At 39.9% G+C, this 25,018-nt stretch overlaps 1 protein-coding gene across 6 annotated transcripts in view; it reads right to left on the bottom strand.

The window, feature by feature from the left end:
* MAPRE2 (microtubule associated protein RP/EB family member 2) overlaps positions 1-25,018 on the bottom strand; it is a 135,738-nt gene that overhangs the window by 64,878 nt on the left and 45,842 nt on the right. Inside the window, exon 1 of one of the 6 annotated variants that reach the window (XM_045527834.1) lies at positions 23,936-24,228. The exons of 3 other annotated variants lie outside the window; for them this stretch is intronic. In XM_045527834.1, the coding sequence (XP_045383790.1) occupies positions 23,936-24,057 (122 nt within the window). In that variant the 5' untranslated portion in view covers positions 24,058-24,228. Of the gene's footprint in view, positions 1-23,935; positions 24,229-25,018 lie in introns of those variants that run through there. 2 more of the 6 variants (XM_045527836.1, XM_045527839.1) reach the window with 2 other exon arrangements.

Raw genomic sequence — 25,018 nt, 5'->3', positions numbered from 1 at the left:
ATACTCCCATTAACTCCCCCTCTGCCAATTTTACCCCTGCAAACCAGATTATTTTGTCGTAAGTGCCAAGCATCAAATCATTTCACTTATAAATGTTTCATTGTGTGTCTCTGAAAAATAAGGACATTAAAAAACAAAACACCAAACCACAAAACTGTCATCACACCTAAAAATGAAAATAATTACTTAATATCAAATATGCATTTCAATGGCTTATAATTCTATTTCAGTTTGTTTGAATCTGGATTCCAATAAGGTTCATACGTTGTGATTCTTTGATATGTTCCTTAAATTTCTTATAGGTTTCTTCTCCATTTCTAGTCTTTCCTTGCAATTTTTTTTTTTTAATTGTTGAAAGAACTGGGTTGTCTGGTAGTTTCCATAATCTGGATTTTTCTTGTTGCGTCCATTGGTGTGGTTTAACATGTTCCTCCTTCCTTTGCATTTCTATAAACTGGTAATTCCATCTGGAAGAAGCTTGATCTGATTCAAGTTCTAATGGGGCAGAGGGCTGTGGCCATTGTTTGAACTTCATGCCGTGTTTGAACTTCATGCCGTGTTTGAACTTCCATCGGGAGGCATATAATGTCTGACTGACTCCTTCTGTGATACTGCTAGCCATTGATGATATCTGCCTAGATCCAATGATTCATCAGAAACATCAAAGCGGTATTCTATTATTCATTCTTTATTAGCTGGGAAAATTTTACAAAAAGAAATTTCCCTCTGAGGTACCCTGAGGTCCAGATGTTCCAGGCTCAACCTGTACATTTCCCTGCCTCAAACCCCAAACCAGTCACTTCTCCAAGGCCCCCTCATTCCTTTAGTGCCAAATGGTATTCAGAGATAGAGAAGTAATATTTTAAAGCATGACTAGATACGATAACAAAATCTATAGCTTATAGGTTTTACACAAAAATCCATGTATTTATGAAGCAGTTGTGCTTGGAGTTGTGACTTAGTCTTATTAAAGTAATAAAAATCTGCTTTCTACTTCAAAGTGTGGGGTGAAAATTTTATTTATAAATAAATATAAAAATAAATAAATATCATCCATCCATCCCCAGAAGCACCCGTAGCTCTAAATTATCTTCTCCTGAAGATCTGACAGATCTCATGGCATTGGAATCTCAGACAATGTGACCATAATTACCGCTTTCTACATCATTATTAAAGGTTTTTTATTTTTGGTTAATAACTTCCATTGTTTTCTTGTCTATCATTTACAAAACAAAAATATTTGCTTTTAAAATCCAGTCTTTCTTTAAATCACTTTTGTAAATTACATAAAAATCTTAGTACGAATAAATAATTCAAAATTTAAAATATTTTGGACTGTCTGATGTAATTTTCATATACTGACACAACTTTTGGCAGTTGATGTACTTTTTCAGTGGTTTCTTCTTCAGACACTAATGGAACGCTTTTGCATTACCAGGCAATATACTGATGGAGAATGAAGTGCTGAGGCCCAGAGCTATGCTAGATGGCACCAAACCAGACTGAGATGGAATTTTTGCTCCAGATGATTTAAAAGCAAAACTAAACACAAAGCAGGGACGACACAAACAGATCTGTGTTTTAGAAAAATAATTCATATACAAATGAGTAAAAATGTTCTGAGATTACATAAGAAAAGAAATATACAACAAAAGAGACATGACATCTTTTTAAAAATCCGTAAGAACAAGGAAGTGAGTCATATGCTGCAGTTTGTCAATGAAACATACTTTCTTCCATGTCTCTATTGATATCATTCACCTAAAGACAACAATTGTCTTTTCATAATCTAAATATACACTTACTAGCACACACAGGCAAGTAAGTAAAGGCACTATCTGACTTTAAGGAGCTCACTAAGATGACCAGGTGAACCATAAAAATAGCACTGAATTTGTGCTTTAGAAAAACTCTAGAAATTCCGGAAATTTTAGTGGGCTTACCACTCAAATCCCTACCATATCCTCTCTCTAACCCACACAGCCGCAGTCCCCAGAAACCCTGCAGTGGGAGCAACTATGTATTAAGGGACTTGTGAGAAAACTAAGTCAGAGGACAGACCAAGAGTAAGGGTGAACCAATAAGGGTTAGAATTTTTTTTTTTACTTTTCCTAAAATAAAATAAAAACAACCACATTAAATAAAGACACTTCAATACTTACTTCAAATTAATAGCAATGAAATTAATATATTTAATTTCCATTCACCATTCATGCTGATTAAAATATTCTTATAATCTATTTTCCTTTTACAAATTTCAGCAAGGTACTTCTAAATTCGCATCACTCTGTGGCTGTCTCTCCCTCCCTTTGTCAGCCCCAACCCAAACATCCAGCCCTTCTGATTTCAGGCCTGAGAGCTCTGGGTCTGGACTCCCTCTCCATGGAAGGGGAAACTGTCCTTCTGACACTCAAGTAAGTCAGGCAGCAGCCAAAGTGGAAAAAGAGTTCTGTCCCTGCACCGCCTTCCACCCTTTTCTCTTCCAAACTCCTTCGACTCTCACTTTTTCTACAGGTGCCCTGTAAATACAGCCAAACTTAAATGACCCAGGTCAGGTGAGAGAGTATTAAATAGTCCTAGTCCTTCTGGGGACATATGCTAAATCCCAAGATTTCATTATAATTTCCTGGGTCTCAGTCTACATGACAGTATAAAGGTGAAAGTACCCATCCCTGCCCAGTCTGCAGAAGCGCTGTATGGACAACACAGGGAATTTTTATATCATTTTAGAGTCACAGTGAGTCCACTGATCCTTGCAAGAATCCTGTGAGGAAAGCAGGGTGAGAGTTATTAATAATTCTTCCCTTACAAATGTGGACACAAACTGCCAGCCTGGATTTCTGGCCCTTGGGAATATTGCCAGATACGTGAACATCCTATTGAAGGTAGAAATTACAACAATTCAAAATACGAATTTTTTAATTTACTGAGTAACTTCCAAAGACTCAGTCAAGAAAAATAAATGCCTATGAAAAAGGTAGGGTCATACTGAATGCTACGGAATAGGAGCGATGCACTGTGCAAAGTTTATTCTCATACTTAGATCAGCATGTCTTCTACATGGAAACGACAGTTTAGTCTTAGATGACCTGCCATGTGGCCTCTGGGACGTAAGCATTTCTCCCTGTGCCATCTTTGCAAAGAACAAAGTCAAAGCACTATCCCCTGCTTCGTGGCTTTTGATCAGCATCTTAACCAGATCACCAGGTGTTTAAGACCTGGTACGTGCGACAGCACAGACAGTAATAGATGAGGGAGGGACGCCTTCCTAGAATTACAGTCCCTGGGACACCATATTTTAATATTGTGCTTAAAATTTTACTTTAGAATGAATTTGCATTCATTGCTCCTACTTGAAAATAAACTAACAATCACAATGTATTTATACACTGATTACGTGAATGTTGAAAGGCCTTTCTGGGAAGGTGGTGATATACGGTTGTTTCTATTTTTTTCTGCAAGCAGGAAAGTGAAAAACACCCAGAAAAACCAAAGTCCCTTCAGACCTCCAGCAGACAAAGTCACAGTTTGGGCTTGTCCGTGGATAGTGACCATATACATGACTTCAGAAAAAGGACAGCCTTAGGCTGAGGACCAACATATTGATTTTGCTCAGTTTCATCCTTTATTTAACATTTGGTGGTGGTGCTGGGCAGAGAGGTACAGCAAATTTATGCTTCGCAGCAGTTATTGAGCCATACAAATTAGACACTGCGTTTCTGCTTACTAAAACAAATGGAATTTTTTGTGAGACTTGAGCTACATTTCTCAGCAAAGCCTGGATGAAGGCCTGGCAAGCCCCAAACCGTGTAAACCAAAATACGAACCTACCATCTATACCAGTCCTGGGCCCAAAACCCAACTGCAAAATATTCTACAATTCTATCCAAGAAAAAATTTGGCAATTATTCCAGATGGGTGGCTCTTCAAAATTAGACAAATATGTAAAATGTCATAGCTACTACTGGCATCATGTGTTAACTGAAATTATCTCTTATGTCATTAATTTTGTCTCTGTTCCCCACCCCATCCCACCCCTCTACAAACAGACTATCACAGCCATGTTTCAGGGCAGGGAGCTTCCTTTCCTCATTTTCTCTCTTTACACTTTCACTGATCACTCCTTTTGGAGGACAAAACAGTGGGTATTTATTTGTTCAGTGAAACCTATTTTGACTTTGATTTTTTTTTTTAACAACTAAAGTCTGAGTTCACGAAGCTTCCTGAGCTTAGACATGGCCATCTGCAGAAGAACAGCCCTCCATAAGGGGCTGGCTACCGGCTGCCGCTCTGTAAGGAGGCCCCCGTTTGGCTTAGATTTACCCCAAACCCACTTGGAAGCTAAACTTTTAAAAGACCTTTTGGATCTTTTAAAGGTTCTTTATGTCACTCCCTAAAGAAATCCATATTCAATTGGAAACTTCATGTTCAACAGAGAATGTTCTGAAAATTCAACCCATCTCATGCCAATATACTCCGTTCACACATTTTGCACTGACAACTATACCTATATTTGTGACTGTCTTTCTTTTCTCTCATAACAATCTCTGTTTTCAACATGTTCCTCCATCACTGGGAGAAGTAATCCACCATCAACAGTTTAGAATAAATACATACAGTGTACTCTTCACCCAGTTTCACATGAATGAAACAAAGAGCAGACTGGAAAAGAGATACAAAGAAAAATTGTATTTTTCTTTCACTTGAGAAACTTATTTCTTTGAGCTTGGTCACATAATGATTTCTGAAGGCCTTAAAACTCAGGTAGTTTCTTAAGTAATGTTTAGAAATATCAGTGCTTGACTGGAAGCCATGTCTAGCTGACCAGGTGTTAAGAGTTCCTTTCAAAAGTGTCTCTATACACGCCAAGGTGAGAGAAGAACCTGGGATTCCTAAAAACTCCTTTCTTTACCAATCACTGGACTTACATTCGTCTCAGGTCAAGGCCACACTATTAATTCCCACCTCACAGAATGTTCTTTGGTTAAAGGTTTTAGGATTGTCAAAGTCAGCCTGCTCTTAAATACCAGGTAAAGCGGGGCTCGTTATTTCAAATGCACTTGAAAACGCAGATTTTTACTCAGAAAGAAAGAATATTTTGAGATAGTCTAACAGATATAGCCATTGGGTAAACACTTCTAAGTATCCACAAATATATAAGAGTTTAAAAAGAGATTTACCAATCCTTGATATAATGAACACTTTCTTCTGTTACAAGCAGCAGCTTTCTAAAATAACCTGTAAATGCTTAGGAGAAAAAAAGTACACTTATACTCACAGATTAAATACTGAGCAAAGGGAAGACGCCTCAAAAGCTGTTGTCAAAGACCACTGCTGCATTAGCATGTATGTTATCCACCTGGGGGAGGATGAAGATGCAGTCCCACTGCAGACCTTCACTCAAACGTGTGAATGCCGTCCTTTTCCGAGGAAAAGCCTTGTAACAACAGACAGCTTTTGCCTGCGTGTCTCCTTCCAGGCTCCCTCCTAACAAAAGGCTGATGTTAAGTCTCCCGTGGCCGGCCTTAATAATGAACTGGGCTTCCATAGGGAGTGACGGCGTAAATGTGTCCCCTGAACCAGAAACTTCCCTGCTTTTCATCTGTGCATAATTCATTCTCTAGACTCAATGCCTCGAGGGGTCGGATTTAAACATTTCACCAAGGAAAGACTATCGCTGGATCATTCTCGATTCATCACTCTCTCTTTACTTGTGACCTGAAATGTGGGGCAAGGGGAAAGTATTTGCTTAAGGTGGGAGATCAGGATGGAGGAAAGAGGGAACCGAAGAGGGCATCTTTGAAAGACAAACCTCCACAAGATGAAATCTCCCTAGAGACACAGTACAGGAAGGACTGTGTTCCATTTTTAAATTTGGGTAAAAAGCTTGTGTTGAACTTGTGGACTAATTGCTGCATGCACGGATTAGGGGCTGGGATGGGAATTTAAGAGGTCATTTATCATCTCCAGGTACTGACACACGAAAGCTGCTCTGGGGAGCTGTGCATGTTTTAGTTTTACAGGGCTCTAGGACTCTGTGCTGGGATTAGACAGACAATGCAGGACCAACCCCTCCAGGCACTGACCCTCCCCGTGGTGGGGACTCTCGGGGGAGCAGAGGTCTGAGTGCAGCACTAGCTTCACACAGGATGACCGAGAAACATGGGGACACTGCCCACAATGACAACATACATATATCTTGCTAGAACATAGACATTCACACCATACTGTTTTTTTCTCAAAATTTAGGCATTCACAGCTTAGAACTAGTGAAAAAAACCAATGTAAGGAACTTTAATACTAAGCTGCTTAGAGAAACATTAGATAAACCCAAGTTTTATCAGAGGGCTGAGTCGCCTGCTTTTTATCCCAGGCTTTTCTACACTGCTGCCTACCATTCCAACATTAACGTGCTCTTTGTTATCAGTCATTGCTTAATGATAATGCTTTTAATGTGGGTACAAAGTTCCATTTCGTCTGACAATCAGGACTCCTAACTCCAGCTAATAACTGGCACCCTCCGGGAGAGAATGAACAGAAAATTAATACTCTTTCTGGGTGCCTGTCCCTTTTACCATTAACTATTACTTTTGAAAAACAGACAGATTAAGCTCTTTCTTGTCACACCGCAAGTATGCTAAGTACCATTTTTAAAATATAGAATATTACTAAAGTGTACAAATCTCTCCAACTGCCTGCAAAAAGGTAAAACCTCTTTTTACCATTACCTATTACTTTTTAAAACAGATTAAGCTTTTTCTTGCCGTATCACAAAGTATGCTAAGTACTATTTTAAAACAATAGAATATGACTAAAATGCCCAAATTTCTCCAACTGCCTGCAAGAGAAGATTCTGGAAGTCACCTTGAAAATCGACCCCTTATTTTTAACAGCCTCATATTATCTGTATTAACCTCATTAAGTTCTGTTCATTAGGTGGCTCCTTGCATATAGTTCTTAGTTTGGCTACCCACCATATTGTATCTCAAAAACAAAAACAAAAACAAAAAAACCTGGAACTTTCAAACCAGCATATATATATAGATTTTTATTGTTGTTTTGATTTTTAAATTCAATTGACAAGTCAATAGCTACAGCCCAGACGTGAATTGAAAACTTGGCTGTTATCCAAGGAATGAAGAAATTCTGGAATTCTGAAAAAGGTCTCTGAGGCATTCATAATGTCCACGGATATGAATGAAACTTAAGTGCATCCAACAAGAGGAAAATGCTAAGGCCATAAACCTCAGGGGCATACGTTTCTTCATATGGTCAGAAATGCAGCTGATTACATTTGCCTAAACGTCCATCTGTTTCTAGCAGTGGGTGGCTTCATCCATGCTCTGAAAATAATTTCAATGACCCAGAGTGCGTTCCCATGCCACAGGGCTTGGCTGGTCTCCTCAGGGCACCAACTTCTGCTCAGCACCCCACCCTCCCACTTGGCTCCCAGCACATCTCTCCTGCTTAACCATATGCCTTCTGTTGACTTTCCCAGCCCTACTTGGCCTCATTCCCTCTCACCCTGACCTTAGCTCTCTCCCATGATCCCAAGTCATTTTCAGTTATGACCAAGCCGCCTCCACCCAGTATGGTCCCAGGTCAACCTTTCAGGGCATGGGTGCTGCTGGTACCACCGTGGGTGGTCACGCTCAATTGTTAATCCACTGCACAAAATTAGGTGCTTACGATACAGCACAAGAGTGTGTGGCAATCAAATGAACATGCTGCCACTAGGCAAAGTCCTATGCCGGACACATTTTGTTGTGTGTGTCCCCTGCCTCTTGGTTGGGAGCTTTTCTGTGCACTTGGTGATGCTAGTTCTTCCTCGGGTACTCAGCGTCTTTCATGTCTGCCTTCTCTAAGCCTTTGCAGTTTAAGGAACAAATGATGGAGGACAGCTTCAAGGTTAATCCTTAGAGATAAGTGGGGCTCTCAAGGCCTTATGCAGAGGAAGAGAAGCTTGTTGCCAGCACTTGGCACTGCTGGCTATATCTCATGCTTCGGGTTTGGCTCAAATGTCAACTCCTCAGAAAGCCCTCCCTGTCCACCTCTGCAGTGGCTGTCTCCAGTTATACCCACATTGCCCTGCTCTCTCCTTGTGGCACTAACTCCACTTGTAATTATCCTGTTTGCTTGCTGTCTGCCCACCTCCTCCTGCCAGGATGTATGTAAGCTCTATGAAGGCAGATACTTTATAGGACGTATTTTGTTTACAGCTGTGTCCCTCGTGGCTGACACACAGTGGGTCCACAATAAATAAATGCTGAATGAATGCATACGTGAGAGTTTTGTGGGGATGGGAAAGTCACAAGGTTCCCAAAATCACACGGTGTAGGAAACTGTTAATATGTGCCCCTAGTGCTATGTGAGACACTAGAAGGGATAAATCAGGGTTGAGCGAATTAAAGGACTCTGTCTCCTATATCTAAAAAAAAAAAAAAGTGAGTAGAGCAATGTGCCATTGTTCATGTCTAGAACACAGATATGAAAAGCTCTCTGACCTAAGACTCAGGGGCACCAGCCTCTAGTTCCAGAACTATCATCAACCGGTGGGGTAAACTTGGGCACATGTGCCTCAACTCTTTGGAATCTCCTTTTCTTCACTGGTAAAACAGAGGGACTAGATTAGATGACACAGTACAATAACTAGCATTTATTGAAAACTTTCCATGTGACCAGTATAAGAAGAGGTAGTTTACATGCATTTTCTCATTTAGTCTTCACAACAATGCCATGTGATAGCTGTTGCTTTTATGCCATTATGTAGGAAAAGATGCAGACTCAGAGAGGTTTAGTGACTTGCCCAGTCACAGTGATGAAGTGGAAGAGTAGGGATTTGGACCTAGGACTGATGCTAGGATTCCTGCTCTCAGTTAAGTCCCTCCCTGTGCTCTTTCTTTATTACATCATGACAGTAAGTGAAAAGGAAAAAGAACCCCAAATGAGGACACAATGGTGGTCTTTAATAAAACCATTTTTCCTTTTTTAATTCTACCAAGGCCTCATTTTACATTTTCCCTTTAACCAAGATGATTTTTTTAACTTAAGGTTTCCTGAAGAAGAGCCTGACATGTAGAGATCTGGGTGGCTAGTTACTCGGTTTATTGCTGGGAACGATTTTTGGCTGGCAAACCTGCCAGCTGCAACATATAAGCCATGCTAATATTTTAGGAATCGCCACATTTTACATTTCTAGTTACTATATATTTTGGGTTGAAGTCTCTCAATTTGCTTTTTGGGGCACATTAGTCAAAATGGACAGAGACCGTGTACATTACCGCTTATTATTTTTTTCAAAGCTAATAAAAGAGTTCAGATTGGTATCTTGACTATGTGTTTAGGAAAATTTATTTCTTTAGAAAAAACAAACAAATCTCTTGGTATCTCACTCTTAGAGGTTGGTGCCTATCCAAAGCTCTGTATTTACATTATGGTAAAATCCATTTTTAAACTCATGAGAACATTTTGAAATGGAAATGGAAAATGAAGTACCAATAAAATTATGCCTATTAACAGGATGAGGAAAGTGCAGGCTAGCATTAAAAAATATTCCAGTGAAGTTGACTCCAAAATAGGTAATATACGCCCATATCCCCCCAGCCCTATTCATGCCCCTCTACTCTTCTTAATTCTTTGCATAGTAGACTCTGACACAGAATCAAAATGGAAAGTTTCAAATTGGGAAATAGCACAGCATTAAACTTAACCCTTATATTTAGTTCGCAAGGTACTGATCAGCTTCTACAACAAACCTACTCGCCAACCACAGAGAACAGCCTCAGAATTACAAGATGGACTCTCTCCTGCACTTTATGAGGAAGAGCAAATGGAAATTTCGGTCATTGCTGTACAGTTCAGCTAAGATCAGTGACGTTCGCCAAGTTGGTGAGGCAGTGGGGAAATATTATCAAAACTAGGAGCATTATTTCATTACCAGTTCCCCAGGGCATTCTCCCCAAAACTTCCTTTTTCAAGTGAAATGATTCTCTCATTTCAGCCAGAGAATGTATTTCCTCACATCTTTCAACAAGTCCACCCCAGGATCAAAGTTCATCCTTCTTTCCCCTTCAAGTTCCTGGTACTCTCCTTTGGGCAACCAGATACCACCCTTGTACATGGAATGGATGAAGAATTTTTTTTTAAATCAATAAACATCTACATTTACTGGAATGCAGAATGAAGAAAGGACTGATAGACTTTGGCATCAGAAGTACCCAGCAGCCATTGACTAAAAAGTTCATGTTCTCTCTCTCTCTCTCACCTTGCAGTACCTCTTGGCTTTCTCTACTGCCTTGTCATAGGTCAAAAGTTACAATTTTAGCTTAAGTGCAGTATCATTGCAATTCTCAAAGGGAAGTACAGAAACTGAGCATTTGAGTAAAAAGTAGATAAAAATTGCGCCATGTTCAAACTGAATCAGATACAGAAATAAGAGACAGAAGACACATGGTAAGAATCTTGGGTTTAGGAAAGAGAGCAGAAGCATGGAAGCTTCTTGAATTGCAGCCTCCCTTTTAGACTTTGCAGGTCTATGGTATGAGGACTTACAGGAACAAAGGGCAAAATTTAATACAGTGTATTGCAGTAGTTCAATAAATGCGGGGGAGAGTAGTCACTAAGTAGTCACTATCGAATTCAGCATGTTTTGTTAAACTTAAGATACTTCAAGATAGAATAAAAACAACTGACTCATAAGCATTCAAAGATAACTAAGAGAAGGGAAATTACTTAGGACAAAACCTAATTATTTGACTACGTAACTAGAGATGTTACTACAGGCAAAAATATCTACTGAATAAGAAGGGTGAGTGAATGAACTTAGTTCTAGGGTAGATACACTTGTTAAGTTATCCAGTATTTAAGTCAATTTGAACACATGAAAATTAGTAAATTTGGAAAAGTATCTCCCCATCCTGCCACCACACCTAGTTTCTAGGTTCTTAGGATTAATTAGACTTAGAGACTTTAAAAATATGTAAAAAAAAATTAGGGTTGAATTCAGCAATTGAATAATAACTGCAACTTTTATTATTTGGCTTTCCAAACTTAAACCAAAGACCTGATATCAATGCTGGTTGATTCAATGTTTCAAAGATCTACTTTACATTATTTCAGCTTTAGCTACTGTTATAATAAATAATAAGCATAATAAACATTTAACACAAATTGACTCATTACATATATTTACATGTGTGTATATATGCTACCAACAAGGGATTCCTACTTAAAATTGAGGTTAAAATATCTCATAATAGTTTGACGAAGCAAAGAAACAATGAACTCAATGTGGCATATGAGTAAAAATAAAACTCTACTATTTTTTAAAAATAGTGATATTTAGTTAAAAAAGGATTTTTTTGGTAGTAAAAAAATCTGTACATTTTTCTACTATAGAAAAAGTAGAAAATACAGATAAAAATAAAATTAAAGTATCCATCATACCCTCATATCGTCCTAGACCTCTTTTCTGTGTGTGCATGGGGGGGTGCTGTATATATGTATGTATGTATTTCAGACATACACACTTATTTACACAAATGGGTTCATACACACACAGAGTTGAACAGCGTCCCCCAAAAATTCACATCTACCCAGAACCTCAGAATGTGACCTTATTTGGAAATATGATCTTTGCAGATGTAATTACCTAAGCTGAGGTCATACTGGATTAGGGTCGGCCCTAAATCCAAAGACTGGTGTCCTTAAAAGAAGGCCACATAAAAACACATAGATGAAGAAAGCAGTGGCTTTGTGACAACAGAAGGCAGAGAGTGCAGTGATGAAGCTGTGAGCCAAAGAACAGGTGGGGCTAACAGAAGCAGGAGGAGACAGGGAAGGAGGGAGCCTTCTCTTCCCTTCCCTTCGGAGGGAACGTGGCCCTGCTAACACCTTAGTTCTGGACTTCTGGCCTCCATAATTATGACAGGATAAATTTTAAGCCACCCAGTTTGTAGTAATTTGTTATGGAAGTCCTAAGAAACTAAGACAATACATATACACTTTTGTAATAATCAGCTTGTTTCTGTTAACACTGGTGAACATCTTTCATATCTTCTTCATGTGTAATATTTGTATTACATTTGCTTGTGTAGGTATGCCAAATTCCAGAATTTTACTTTAACCTGTTTAATTGATTCCAAGAACATCTACTTTGGTCATTTCTCTCTTCTTTGGTTAACTATTATGTCAAGACAATACAACTGATGGTCACTTAAATGCTAACAATGATGAAATCATCATTGGCTAACATAAAAAGATGTGGACATTTCTCCAATGCATAGTTCTTCAGGTGATTTGGGGGGAGGCCTAGCTGTTTGCTAGTTAGAGTCCTAAAAGCCAAACGGACATCATCAGTCTGGGCTCCCTTGTTAATAGGAAAGAAAGCAAGCAATTAAAAAAAAAAAGTCATGTCCTTGGCCACGGTAAACTAAGGGAATCACAGGACATCCTGTCTAACAGTACTTGGCTTCCTTTCACGGAACATCCTCAATTAAAGCAAAAAGAACGCTCTCAACTGACCCTTGAGTGGCTTTGGTCTGCTCAGTACCAACCACGACACAGAAAATAATCATCTATAACCTAGATAGCAAGAGATTGCTGCCATCGTGGGAGCAGTACCTCACCTGAAATTTGACCTGAAGGTTTTGGCAATAAAATGAATAAATGATAAATGAAATAAAATCTACTAGGAGGCCTGGGGCATTTGGGAAATCATGAGTGAACTTACATTTTATATCTTTGTATTTTGAAACGTACATCGTTAAAAAACTGGCTGTTAGTTGGAAAGATTTCCAAATGGGTTCTGGAAGTCGAATATCCTCAGCCTCTCAAAACATAACAAAGTCCCTCAGCAGATCCTCACAGGTAAATTTACTAGGCTTTTGTTTCCTAGTCTCTAAATTTTATTTGAGATAATTTCTCTTTACGGGCTTAGAGAAGTCAGGAGCCAAACTGGCAACAACAACAGAACTGCCAAATTAGAATGAGAATGGAGTGAGGTAGAGTTGGGGAATGTTCACCTTAGAAATTAAAAAAAGAAAGGGACTCTAACACTTTCACTAACCCTTGCAAAAGTTGGAAAGCATGCAAATGGTTCCTTGTTGCATTTAAATAAAAGCATTCTACATACACTTTCCTCCTAACAGTGAAATGTTTGATCTAGTGCTAAGTGGACAGAAAACAAAGAAAAGAGTATCTACATAATTACAGGGTTCTTCTACACAGAATTAACAAAGCATCTCATAACTACAAAGACCCCAAAGAAAACCTAGTTCCTAAATTTAACACCTCCATATGAAACTTTAAAAGTGGATTTTGTGAGCTAAAATAATTGTGACTATTTTGCAGTCTACTTTAATAGAATCATTTAATACGTACTGACTGAGACAGGGACCGTGTGCCTAACTGTACTATAAATGGCATTGTGGACAAAGACCAGGTAGAAGCAACTACGCTTTTTCTTGAGGGGTTTATATGCAGATTAAAAATTCACACATGTTAAAATCTAATTCAAGACTATAGTATAGTATCCAGAATATATTTTTATTAACCTTTTTATAATAATTAGATAGCCTAACTTTTTTAAATGGGCAAAAAATTTGAACACTTTACTAAAAAAGACACACAAATGGCCAATAAGCACATGAAAAGACAGCCAATCATCATCAGTCATCAGGAAAATATAAATTCAAATTTCAATGAGATACTACGTATGGCCAAAATTTAAAAGACTGACAATAGCCAAGTGTTGCCAAGGATGCAAAACAACCGGAACTCTCATACTTTGATGGAATGTACAATGGTATAACCATCTTGGATAATTGTTTGCAGTTTCTTAAAAAGTTAAACAAACATCAGCCATATGAACCAATCATTCCACTTCTAGGTATCTATCCCAGAGAAATGAAAACATGTCCCCACAAGAATTTGTACATGAATATTCACAGAAGCCTTATTCATAATTGCTAAAAATGTGGCATTAACCCAAACATTCATCAACTGGTGAATGGATAAACAAAACATGGCATAGCAGCCACATGATGGAATATTACTCAGCAATAAAGAATAATGAAGTGCTGAGACACTCAATACGGATGACTCTCAAAATCATTACGCTGAGTCAAAGAAATCAGACACTAAAGAGTACATTCTGTATAATTCCATTTTGATAAAAGGTAACCTAATCTTTGGTTCCAGAAAGCAGATCAATGGACTGCAGGGGGTATAAGGAATCTTTTAGGGATGATGGAAATGTTCTGCATCTCCAACCATGGTGATGGCTTCAGGGTATATACACTGCTAAAACTCACTCAATTGTGTACTTTAACTGGGTGCAGTTTATTGCCTATAAACCAATTCTTAATAAAGTTGTTAAGTGGGAAAAAGACTACAGTATAATTTGTTTGAATTTTTTGCAGATTCAATTTGGACTTTTAATGAACATCTGTTATGTGCCAGGTATTGCACCAGGTACTTAGGATACAAAGATCATAGATTATTATAAAGATAGGGTAAAAGGGTAGATTTAAACCACAAGCAATAATACTAGCTAACATTCTTTAAGGCATTTATTTTGTACCACGTACCAGTTGGTGTACTTTACATTCGTATTTCACTTAATCTGCCTAAGAACCCTGTAAAGTTGGTGCTGTTATTATTTTCATAGGCATAATAAGAAAACAAGGCTTAGAGAGGCTGAAAACTTGCACTAGGTCATCACTTGGAAAGGGGTGGAGCTGGGATAGGAAACGAGAGTCTCACACCATGGCCAAGCTTTGCCCACTGTTTCTCCAGGCAGCTCCCTGGCTGGGCACTTCGACAACCTCAGTGGTCCTAATGGGTGGCAGGAAAAGAAGCGTTGGATGGCCCAGGCCCTCTTTTCAGTCTAGACTAAGTTTTGAACTGGAGTTGACGTAGCAGCAACACACTTATCACACAGGCTAGAAATAGGTGCACTATTATTCGTGCTGACATCTTAAAGTCAGTGTTATGACAGTGCTCTCTGCCTGACAGAAATTACAGAAAGAGAAAAATCAGCTTCCCGAATACCGAACTTTGGTTCTCAAATTAGTGTGCATTCCAGGCCGCCTAAGGGATTTGGGAGAAGCTTGTTGGTCCCCTTCCCTCCTGTCACCAGATGCCTGCCTGGGCTAACACAGCGCTCAGCATTTTCTCCTGCCCTTGGAGATCAAGTGTTGGAGGGGCAGGTTTACACTGCCCATGGAAAGAGGGAGCAAGACTGGGGGCGGGTGTATAGATCTGAACTCTCCTGAGAGGCTGACACTTTCACACCAAGGAACCCTCACCCTCGTCCACGCTGCACACACCTCCCACCCACCCACCAACAACCCTGCCTTCCACTTCCTCCTTTTCTAGCAGAGACATTGAGCTCACAAGCGCCATAAGTTTTTTTATTTCATGGTTGCTGACAGTGAGCAGGGCCCTATAGGGGGATTGTGTATTCAAAGATATCCTCTTCTTTGTTTTTTCTTAATTGGTCAGTCTCCCCGGGGATTCTCTGGGGAGAGGGATGGGGCAGAGCGGCCTGGTGCGCACAGCTGGCTTGTTTCCTGGCCGTTATCACAGGCAGGGGTTACACGAAGGCCAGATATTGCTCAATCACTTGCCTAAGGTGGGAGGCGAAGCTGAGTTGGGGAGGGACAGAGGACTGCAGTTAGTGTCAGAAAAAAAATGGCAATTACCTGCAATCCTCACGTTTTAGGGCTCTGCACTGTAGCTGGCAAACAGCAGGTGCTCAATAAACGAGAAGAAAACAAAAATGCAAAGAGGATATTTAAAAATAATCCTCACAGAGTATTATTTTGCAGTTAGTGAGAGATTCACGGAGCATACTAAGCAGGCTGGACACATCACAAAAAACAACCCAGGCAGCTCCCATGTACTCTGGAGAAAATGAAACAAAATGTGGCCTACGGATAGCTACGTGTGAAACCTCATAGAGCTAAACGAGGCAGATGCTGTAAGGGCACATTTCATCTGTGACTTGCAATGTTTTAATATAAGAATGGTACTTGCGTTAGGCAAATCCTCAGTAGTCATTCGTGTGACTTCAATAAGAGTCCATGAATATTTTGAGATGTCTTCTAACATATTTCAAAATGTAAAACTCATTAAGTTAAAATACAAACTCCTTTGATTTTTAAAATCCATGCTACTACAGCATTAAATGCAATACCACTGATTGATTAGTTAATGCATTTACATAGTTTCAATTAAAAAAAACACGAAGAGGTACACAGCGACTAATCTGCCCAATTCTCCGTTATTAGTTTACATCCTTTCAGTTTCTCCCAGCCTATCCAGTATATGATCTCATTTTTTCTCAATTTTTACATAAAAGTCAGTATACTGCACCATTTTTAACCTAGTGACAGTCAATACAAACATTATAAAAATTGGAGGATCAAAAGAGATAAGCCTTTTACTTTTCCTGTAGTGACTTTCTTAAGTGGAAAGTGACCTTGTCACCACAAAAGTCACTCAGCAATGCTCAAATTTGTGTCTACAGGCTATATTCATAAAACACATATAGAGGTCATGGTAGGGTACACACACACACACACACACACACACACACACACACACAGACACTCAAATACTGGTTTTACTTACATGCTCCATTTCTGAAAGCTTTTGAAAATTACAGGAGTGACAATTTTGCCCTCACCAAATATTAGCACAATAATCACAAAATTACTTTTATTAAGACAACTATCTGGAAGACTTGTGAACCAATGACAGCCACACTCTAGAAAAAAACAAAACAGACATTCTGTGTACTCTCTGGGGGCAGGTGTGGGCATTTCCCCCTCTTGATTCCTCCCGCCAGGTATTCTCCCCTGCTGTCCAGGCCTCTGAAGGCTCTTTCAAGGAGTGACTGTGCATTAATTTATCTTTGTATTCCAAGGGCCCAGCTTTGAGGTTGATACATAGAAGAAACTCTATTAAGTTTACCGAAGGGTAGATTTTGGCTTAAATTTTAATATTACAATAACTGTCTAAAACCCAGGGGTAGGAATTTTAAAAATGACATTAGCAACCTGAAAACACGTTTTGGCATTCCATAATGACAAAAAGGGAGCAGATAGGGGTGAGGAGCCCATTTTAGTAGCTGTCCTTTCTCCTAATTTGCACTGCACCAAATGAAAACCATGCAGACAATCATGGGAGGCTCTTAAATGAAGGATACCACTGTTTAGAATCAAAGTATGTATAACTATGAACATAAAAAAGCCTCCCAGAGATGTCAATGCTTCTGGCACTTTTGACAAATTACCTCCCAGGGCTTTGCCAGGGTAGGCTGACACTGAGGAAAGAACAAAGAATTAATGTCTTTAAAGCAAAACAAAACAAAAACAAATACTACTTCTAGGAAAAAATAAAATGGGATCACAGAAATCTAAAGCGTGCCTCACATGAACTGCACTGTCATTTTAGTCTTATGCCGGCGGTCCCCAACCTTTTTGGCACCAGGGACCTGTTTCTCAGGCAGGGAGAATGCAACCTGGGGAGTGCAACCTGGATCTCTTCAATGCGCAGTTTGTAGTGGGGTTCTGGGGGGGGGCTCTGCTGATCTCATGGGGAGCACGGCTTGGGCGGTGATGAGAGCGATGGGGAGCGGCTGTGGGTCGCTCACCCGCCCACCACTCCTGCTCCACGGTGGGACGGTTGGTGGGGGCTGGGAGGGGGGGCGACTGGGGACTGCAGGTTATACAACAACAAACACTAGCCATAAACTTCAGGGTCAGTTCTGCACACAATTAAAATGTGTATCTCTACAAGGTCTGCTGAATAAAATTTTATGGATACACAAGTATAATGCTGATATCAAAACTACATGTTGGAAAAAAGATCACAAGTTTACAGACACACACACTCATAGATATAAATAACATGTACTCTTCCTTCTCAAATCTCTTGCCCTATTCTTTTTATCTTCAGAAATCATAGCCAAAATCAGATTATTTTGGCACATTTTACCTGCCAGAACCAAGAGAGGCCTAGAAATAACAGAAAGGCTGTGCCTTGTCATATTTTCCTAACTAGATAAGCATTAGAAGACACCATTACTAAAAGCTGCCATCAACTTGATCATCCTACGCATCTACCACCAACTTCTATTCCTTTAGAAAAGCAAAATAATGCTTTAAGAATGTCTGACCTGGTTCAAGTGAGTAAAATCCTAATTCACCTGGGGAGATTTGACACTGAAAATATACAAGTTTTTTTTTTTTTTTTGGTAACCTACTAAGAAATTATTTCTTGGTGGCCTATAAAATTCCATTCAATCTATACCTCATTAATGATTTATTTTCATGAAAATAAAGGATCATCTTTGCATTTTACAAAAACATATTGAGGAGAAATTTCTTTGATTCATACCATAAGGCAAAAAAGTAGCATGACTTTTTATGTAAATTGTAGGTTTCCACTTTGAAAGAATTTTCTCAACCTAATAAAGATTGAAGGCCAGAAGCTAAACAACCAGAATTTTAAAATGAGCTAAGAAACAAGGTTTATATGATACCAATGGGAAGTGTGTGGAGTGTTAAAAGAAAAAGGGCTGTTGGAATAGTGCCAAGATATTGGTTGACTATGATATATAGAATTTAATGTTATAGAAGCTGAGAGTTGAAAGACAGCCTGAAGTCAGGAAGAATGTAACTATTTTAACAAATTTCACTATGGAAAAAGATACTTTTCACTGGCGAGGAGGAAATTGATTTGTCCTTTAAAGTGAAATTGACTAAATTCAGAAGTAAACAAACACTAGATCCAGAGTAAAACTCTCAGTCCACTCCAGAGGCCGCCACCAAGGTGATCCTTCTAAACTGTGAAGGGATCTGGCCCCAAAGTCATACGGAATATTCTGAGCAGTTTCATCAGCCACAACTATACATTTTATGGCCTTAAATGCCAAGGGAGGATCCTTCACAATGAAGTACCAGACACACTGCTTCTGAGTTCGGGAGGATCAGAATAGTGTCAGCTCTCCACACTAGCCACTCCTTAAAGTGAGACTGCCAGCCACATCGGAGCTAAGTACCAGTACCACTATGAGCCATGCCCCACTCACTGCTTCTACTCAGGGAAAGATGCCCTGAGGCAGAGAACATCTATCTACCTTATCCTGATTCTTACACATTAGGAGTCTCATGCTCTCTCATGGCAAATCAAGTATTCTCTAGTAATTCTGGACTCCACAGGGCGGGAGCACTGGTGGGCCCCATTTTCCTTTCAATCTCATTTCAAAACAGAAGATTCATTCCAGTATGCATCTCATGCTATTTTTCAGTTTATAAGCTTTTGGTGCTTCCTATTTCCAAGTTGCTAATACCCTGCCTGCGTTTCAATGCCCCTGCTTTATTTTCAACTACTGCCCAGCATGCCCTGGCCTGGCTGATAAAAATTCTGCCTGAAAGCCTACACTCTTTCCACCAAAATTTTTGGTTTCCCGCCTTGAGGGTATCTTTTTATTCTCTTGAGTCACTGTGGGCTCAGGAAAGGCTAAATGACTTTTGCTATCAGACTAAGCAAAATATTGACAGCAATGTAAATCTGCTAGAAAATGAGCTGTTTACATGTTTCACTTTACTAGGTTAGGACTCCAAGTCCTTGAAGGGGCTTCCAGCACAGACCTTGGCCAGAGTAAACGCTCAAATATTTGTCAATTAATTACCAAACCAAATGGAATATTTAGATTAGTCCCAATATTTTGCCCTCCATTAATCTAAGAAATTAGTCATTACAGCTTGAAGAGGTCCCTACAAACATAGAAAAAATGCTGCATAAGGAAATAAACCTTCTAAATTCCAGAGGACAATCTCACACCACTGCTCTGTAAGATAATGCACTGTAAACAGATACCCGGCAACCAGCTCCAGAGCAGGGGTGAGCCTCCTCCCCAAGGGCAAGAGCACCCACAAAACCATCCCATTCACAGAAGCTCTGCCAAAGAATCCAGAAAAGAAGTTCCAAAGTTGGATCCCTAACAAAAACATCAAGTAACTCTTTGATTTTTACAAACATTAAGAAAAATATTAAGAACAAAAATCCCTATTTTTGAAAACCTCCTTTGACCATATTGATATGATACTAATACATACATAACAGAGATACATGAAGCTAGACTCTTGCTGTCTATAGATGCTATTTTGGGAAATGTGATCTGAAATTCACATTCTGGTAAAAGGGAGCCATGTTACAACAGCTTCTATTGAATGGAACATCCTTTCACAACTCTATTATGTGTATATATATATATATATATATATATGTATGTATATGTGTGTATATGTATACATACACAAGGTATTTCTCTTTGTTTTCCTTAACGATGGTTCATTTTTTAAAATTGGCAAAGTTGCATGTTACAGCCAGTGTTTTAGGCTTAAATCTTAGCTCGGTCTTTCTTTACAATCCATTTCCTGGGGCCAAGCAATTTTGTTTTTTTAAGTATTCAGAAACATGTGCTACTGTTAGTTGCATGTTCAAACACCCATGTGGAAACAGTCCCCTCGACTTACACACTCATTCTTAAAAGGCGGCAGTATGCAAACAAAGATGCAGTGGGCAGAGGGCCAGTTAATAAATCTCATTTCCGACTAGCATCTGCATGAAACAGAGCTATGGGGAGTATCCTCTCCAGGGAGATCCAGGGCACAACTCATCCGCTGTGTGAATTAAAGACTGTCACCTTAGATGGCCCACACCACATTTATTTTTTAAGCAGCTCTTAAAATATATGGATTTCTAGCGCTCATCAACACAGTGAGGAAGCTGAGGCTGAGAGGACATTCACAGAGTAGTGAACATGAGCCACAGAAACATGTCCCCATGGCTCTTTTCTTTTCAGGGGCAGGAGGTACGGGCGGGGAGGACTACTTGCTCTTTTCAATTACAATTGCTAACCCAGGGATAATTCTCTAAACGACACTTGCTTTACTAATCAAAGTGCACACTAGTTTCAATAATGAGTTACCACCCATTCTACTCCAGGCTGTGAAAATGAGCTCTGTTTACACTACCAGATACCTGGGTTAAGATATCTGGGTCAGGAACCACATTTGACTTATTTACAAACCTGGTACAAATGCTATAATAATAATGTTCCCTCCAAAGAGTGACTGCTCACCCATTAACAGTGCTCAGGAGCACTGTCCTACGCTCTAGGTATACTGTTCTCCTCTCACCTGCGCTGCCAGCAAAGGGAGGTGTGTAACTTTTCAGCAATACCAGCATTCTTCTCACATTTACATAGCCCTTTTAAGAAATTATTTGTTTTAAGTTAGCTTCACAATATCTCTATTAAGAATGGGGCCAGAAATTTTTATATGTAACAAGCAAAGGTAGAAAACAAAGCCTAAGATAAAGGACCTACTGGGTGCCTACCTAGGAGTCAGTAAAGCAACCAGGAAAAGAATTCCCTCTGATCTTGCCAGGGGTGCTTCCCCAGGCCCCTCTCATGGGACTTCACAGAGAACTTCCAAGCACATGTCATTGTTGAGAGCTATACCAAACCTATAGCCAAAGTAAAACTTTTATATGCTTAAATCTCTACTCTAACTTTCAAACTGCCTTCCAAGTTTCCTCAGCAATTAAATGGCCATATTGTTCCAGTATTGGGATGCCAAAATAATGATGGAATGCCTCCTGGATAGAAAAATGTGTCACATTTTTCCTTTTCCAATGCCCTCCAAGAAAATAAGTGTTAGTTATATTACATTGGTCATCCACTTTGAAAGAAAAGGAGACCAAGGAAAACATCAACTGTCTGTCTCCATATGCACCCTTTGTATAATACAATACAATTGCAATTTTGGAGGCTTCCTTCTTCGTTTAGCCTATGACATCTCTCACTATAGCATCCAGTAATCCTATTATATCAAATACAAATGCAATGATGCTCTTAGTGGCTTAAGAATTTGTTCAGTCAGATCTTTATTAAAATTCAGTTTGTTTGTTTTTATATAATTTCAGGTACCATTATAGGGACTCAGAAAGCAAACTAGAAATAATCCAGGAAATGGATGTAATAACCTGGATTAAAAAGATGTAAATAAAGTTTCATTTAAAAGCAATAATTTGTCACCAAAAGGTAACATTTAATCTTTGTGTCAAATGATTTTCCATTGCCATTTTCAACTTAGTTCATATGACTAATAAAACCCAACTAGGCAGCTTCCTTTGGCCGATGTGGTAACATTTGAACTCCATCTTAAAAGCAACTGCTACCTACACAGTAGGGATTAAATCATTTAGGAAATGTGGACTTCAAATTTATTACCCATAAGAACAGTTCAAATAAATAAGATTTAAAAGCAACTCAAGTTTTTTTGTTTTTAAATTCTATTTTTAGGCTTTGGGATGTTCACAGAGGAGAAAAGTAAAGAAGTAAGAAAAAAAGGAGCACAACTTTCCCATCACAGGGGCTCCAAAAGGAGAGTCCAGAAGTTGTGAACCAATTTTGGTTTCCATTAAAAGAATAACAAGCACTTGAAATCTGTAAGGATGCAATTGCAACACATTAGTTGGAACCATAACGCATGAGATTTTGGTGACTTCATGGGCACAGCCAAAATTAACTCCAAGTATTTATATAACTGCCAGAGACCACAGGGCAAAGTTTGCTTATAATTTTTTTTGCGTCAACAGTGCATTTCTTTGGTCAAAGAGAAAGGAAGTTAGGTACTTTTGGTCTTATTTTATGATATGCAACATTTATATACACAGAGTATTCTACCCATAATATGACCTGAATGTTTAGATGAAGGCTTTAAAAAAAAAAAAGAGCTATTTCCTGTTGCTCACCAGCTGAAAGGATGCGCCTTAGAGGTATGAGTGCTCTGCCTCAAAGCAAAAGCATTGTTACTGGTTATCAAGGTAACATTTAAAAATAACTACCCCAGTACAAAAGAACTTCAGAGGAAATATGTCCGAAGCTATCAGTCTCCCTCTGAATCTGGCCTTGAGCTGCATAAGACTCTAGCTGCATTCTCCATTACATTGTTATCCTTATCAAACAATGCAAACAATTTTAATGAGCTTATCTGCTAGAACATATTGCCAGATATGTTAATGTAAAAATGATGCCAACCGTACAGGCCAACTCATTAATCAAAAGGCTCACAATACAATGACCAAGATCATCAGTCCCATCCTCAAATCAGACCTTAGCAAACACCAGGAATTACCTTCCTAGTGTAAATAAGAAGGAAGGGCTCCCCCACCCAGGCGGTGGCCATAAACTCCTAAGAAAACGCATAACAGCGCCCAGTTTTTGGTTTTTTTTTTTTCAGGTCCTTTGCAGTCCAGTCTCTTTCTAATAAACGTAGGGTTCTATGGAGAAAATTTTGGTGAATGTCTGACACTGTGACCTCTGCTGTCAATCCTTGCACCAATCAGCGAGCAGAATTCTTACAAAGCTCCATCAATCTGGCGGTTTAACATCACAGACTGCAGCTTAATCTAGAGGATTCCATCTTTCCTGCACACTCTCCAGGTTAAGCGCAAACGTTTTTCTCTCCATCCTCCCGTTTTCTGCCTTTAGGCACAGCTACCTCATGGCTCCTTTAAAATCTAAAAGGGAAGGAGGAAAGGAAGTGCTACAGTCTGTCTCTTTGGACAGGGAGAAAAAACAGCATGCATTTTTATCAATGTGGAAGGAAAGAGATGAAGGGAGACCCCTCGCAGGCAGCAAACCTATTCACAAAATGCTTTCCATCTGCAATCGTGAAGCCTCAATGCCTACCCAACATGACACATGGAATCAGATATCAAATAATCACAACCGCCTTCACAAATGCACGCCTGCAGCCGGGGTCGCAGGCGGTGTCTGCTCCATTATATAACGGGCCGGATTTCCGCGCGCCCCCCCGGCGGTCCCGGCTGCTCCGGGTGCCGGCCCCATTACCTGTAGGAACGCTCCCCGCGCACTGTGTGCTTCCGGAAGGGAATGATCGTCCCGTTATTATCCTGGATGATGTCGTTGTTGTTCTCGCCATTTGGGGACAGGGTTTGGGTCGGCCCAGGCATTGGCGCACTCCCGAGAAAAGGAACAAACCGCGGTGGGCTGGCTGAGGAGGAAGGTGGCTGTGTCTTCCCGCTCGCTCGCCTGCTCCGCGCACAGACCGAGCCCGCCGCCTGCTCGCTCGCTTCTCCCAGCTCCCGCTCCGCCCCGCCCTCCTGCGTCCCCGCCCTCCGGCCGCTGACGTCAGAGCGCCGGCAGCAGCACCCTGGTCACGTGGCCGGCCCGTCACCGTAGCAACCCGCTAACTCATCACCTCGCCTCAATTCGCACAGGGCCGCGGGGGTGACCACGCCAGCAGCTCCAGGCAGGCACCAGGGCAGGCCTACATCTGGCATGTAAAACCCCAGGCCGCCCCGCAGCCCCCCTCGCCGACTCGCCTTGTCTGAAAACTAGCTCTTCCTCTAACCATTTCCTTTCCGACCCGTGCTCTAACTGCAGCTGTGTACACAAAAGAAGGATTCATGCAAAGGGGTGTGGGAGACCCTTTAACTCCTTCAATACCAAGTTCTGATGCCATGAAAATTAAACCTGGTCAGGTTTCAGAAAAATCTAAAACGACCTGGTGGCCAGCTTCTGGAAAAGGTATCAGACTAAGGGGTTAATATTTCTGGCTTCCTCCCCTGTTCTCCAAATAGCAGCAACCTCCTCCCCAAAATGAGCCAAAAAAACCTTAAAACCTAAAAGGAAGCTGTACTTCCTTCTAATCAATGTGGCCCTTAATAATCTGAGGATTAAAGATTGAAAATTATGATATTTTCTATGCAAAAGAATCTCCAAAGACAATTTTTTTTTAAAAAAAGGTAACCACCATTTTAGAACATCACAGTTACCCAAGACCTCCCAATTCAAATTCTTTAAACTGCTTCCTGTTACAGATCACTGATTCCTTGCCATTTATTCTATTTCTATTTGAATTAAACAAGTGATCGCCTCGTTTGGTATTTGGAAGCTCTCAACATTTAAGCT

The sequence above is a fragment of the Lemur catta genome, chromosome 16, assembly GCF_020740605.2.
Source record: "Lemur catta isolate mLemCat1 chromosome 16, mLemCat1.pri, whole genome shotgun sequence".
NCBI classification, from domain to species: domain Eukaryota; kingdom Metazoa; phylum Chordata; class Mammalia; order Primates; family Lemuridae; genus Lemur; species Lemur catta.
The sequence above is the reverse complement of the archived record's forward strand: the minus strand, read 5'-3'. Positions and strand labels throughout refer to the sequence as shown.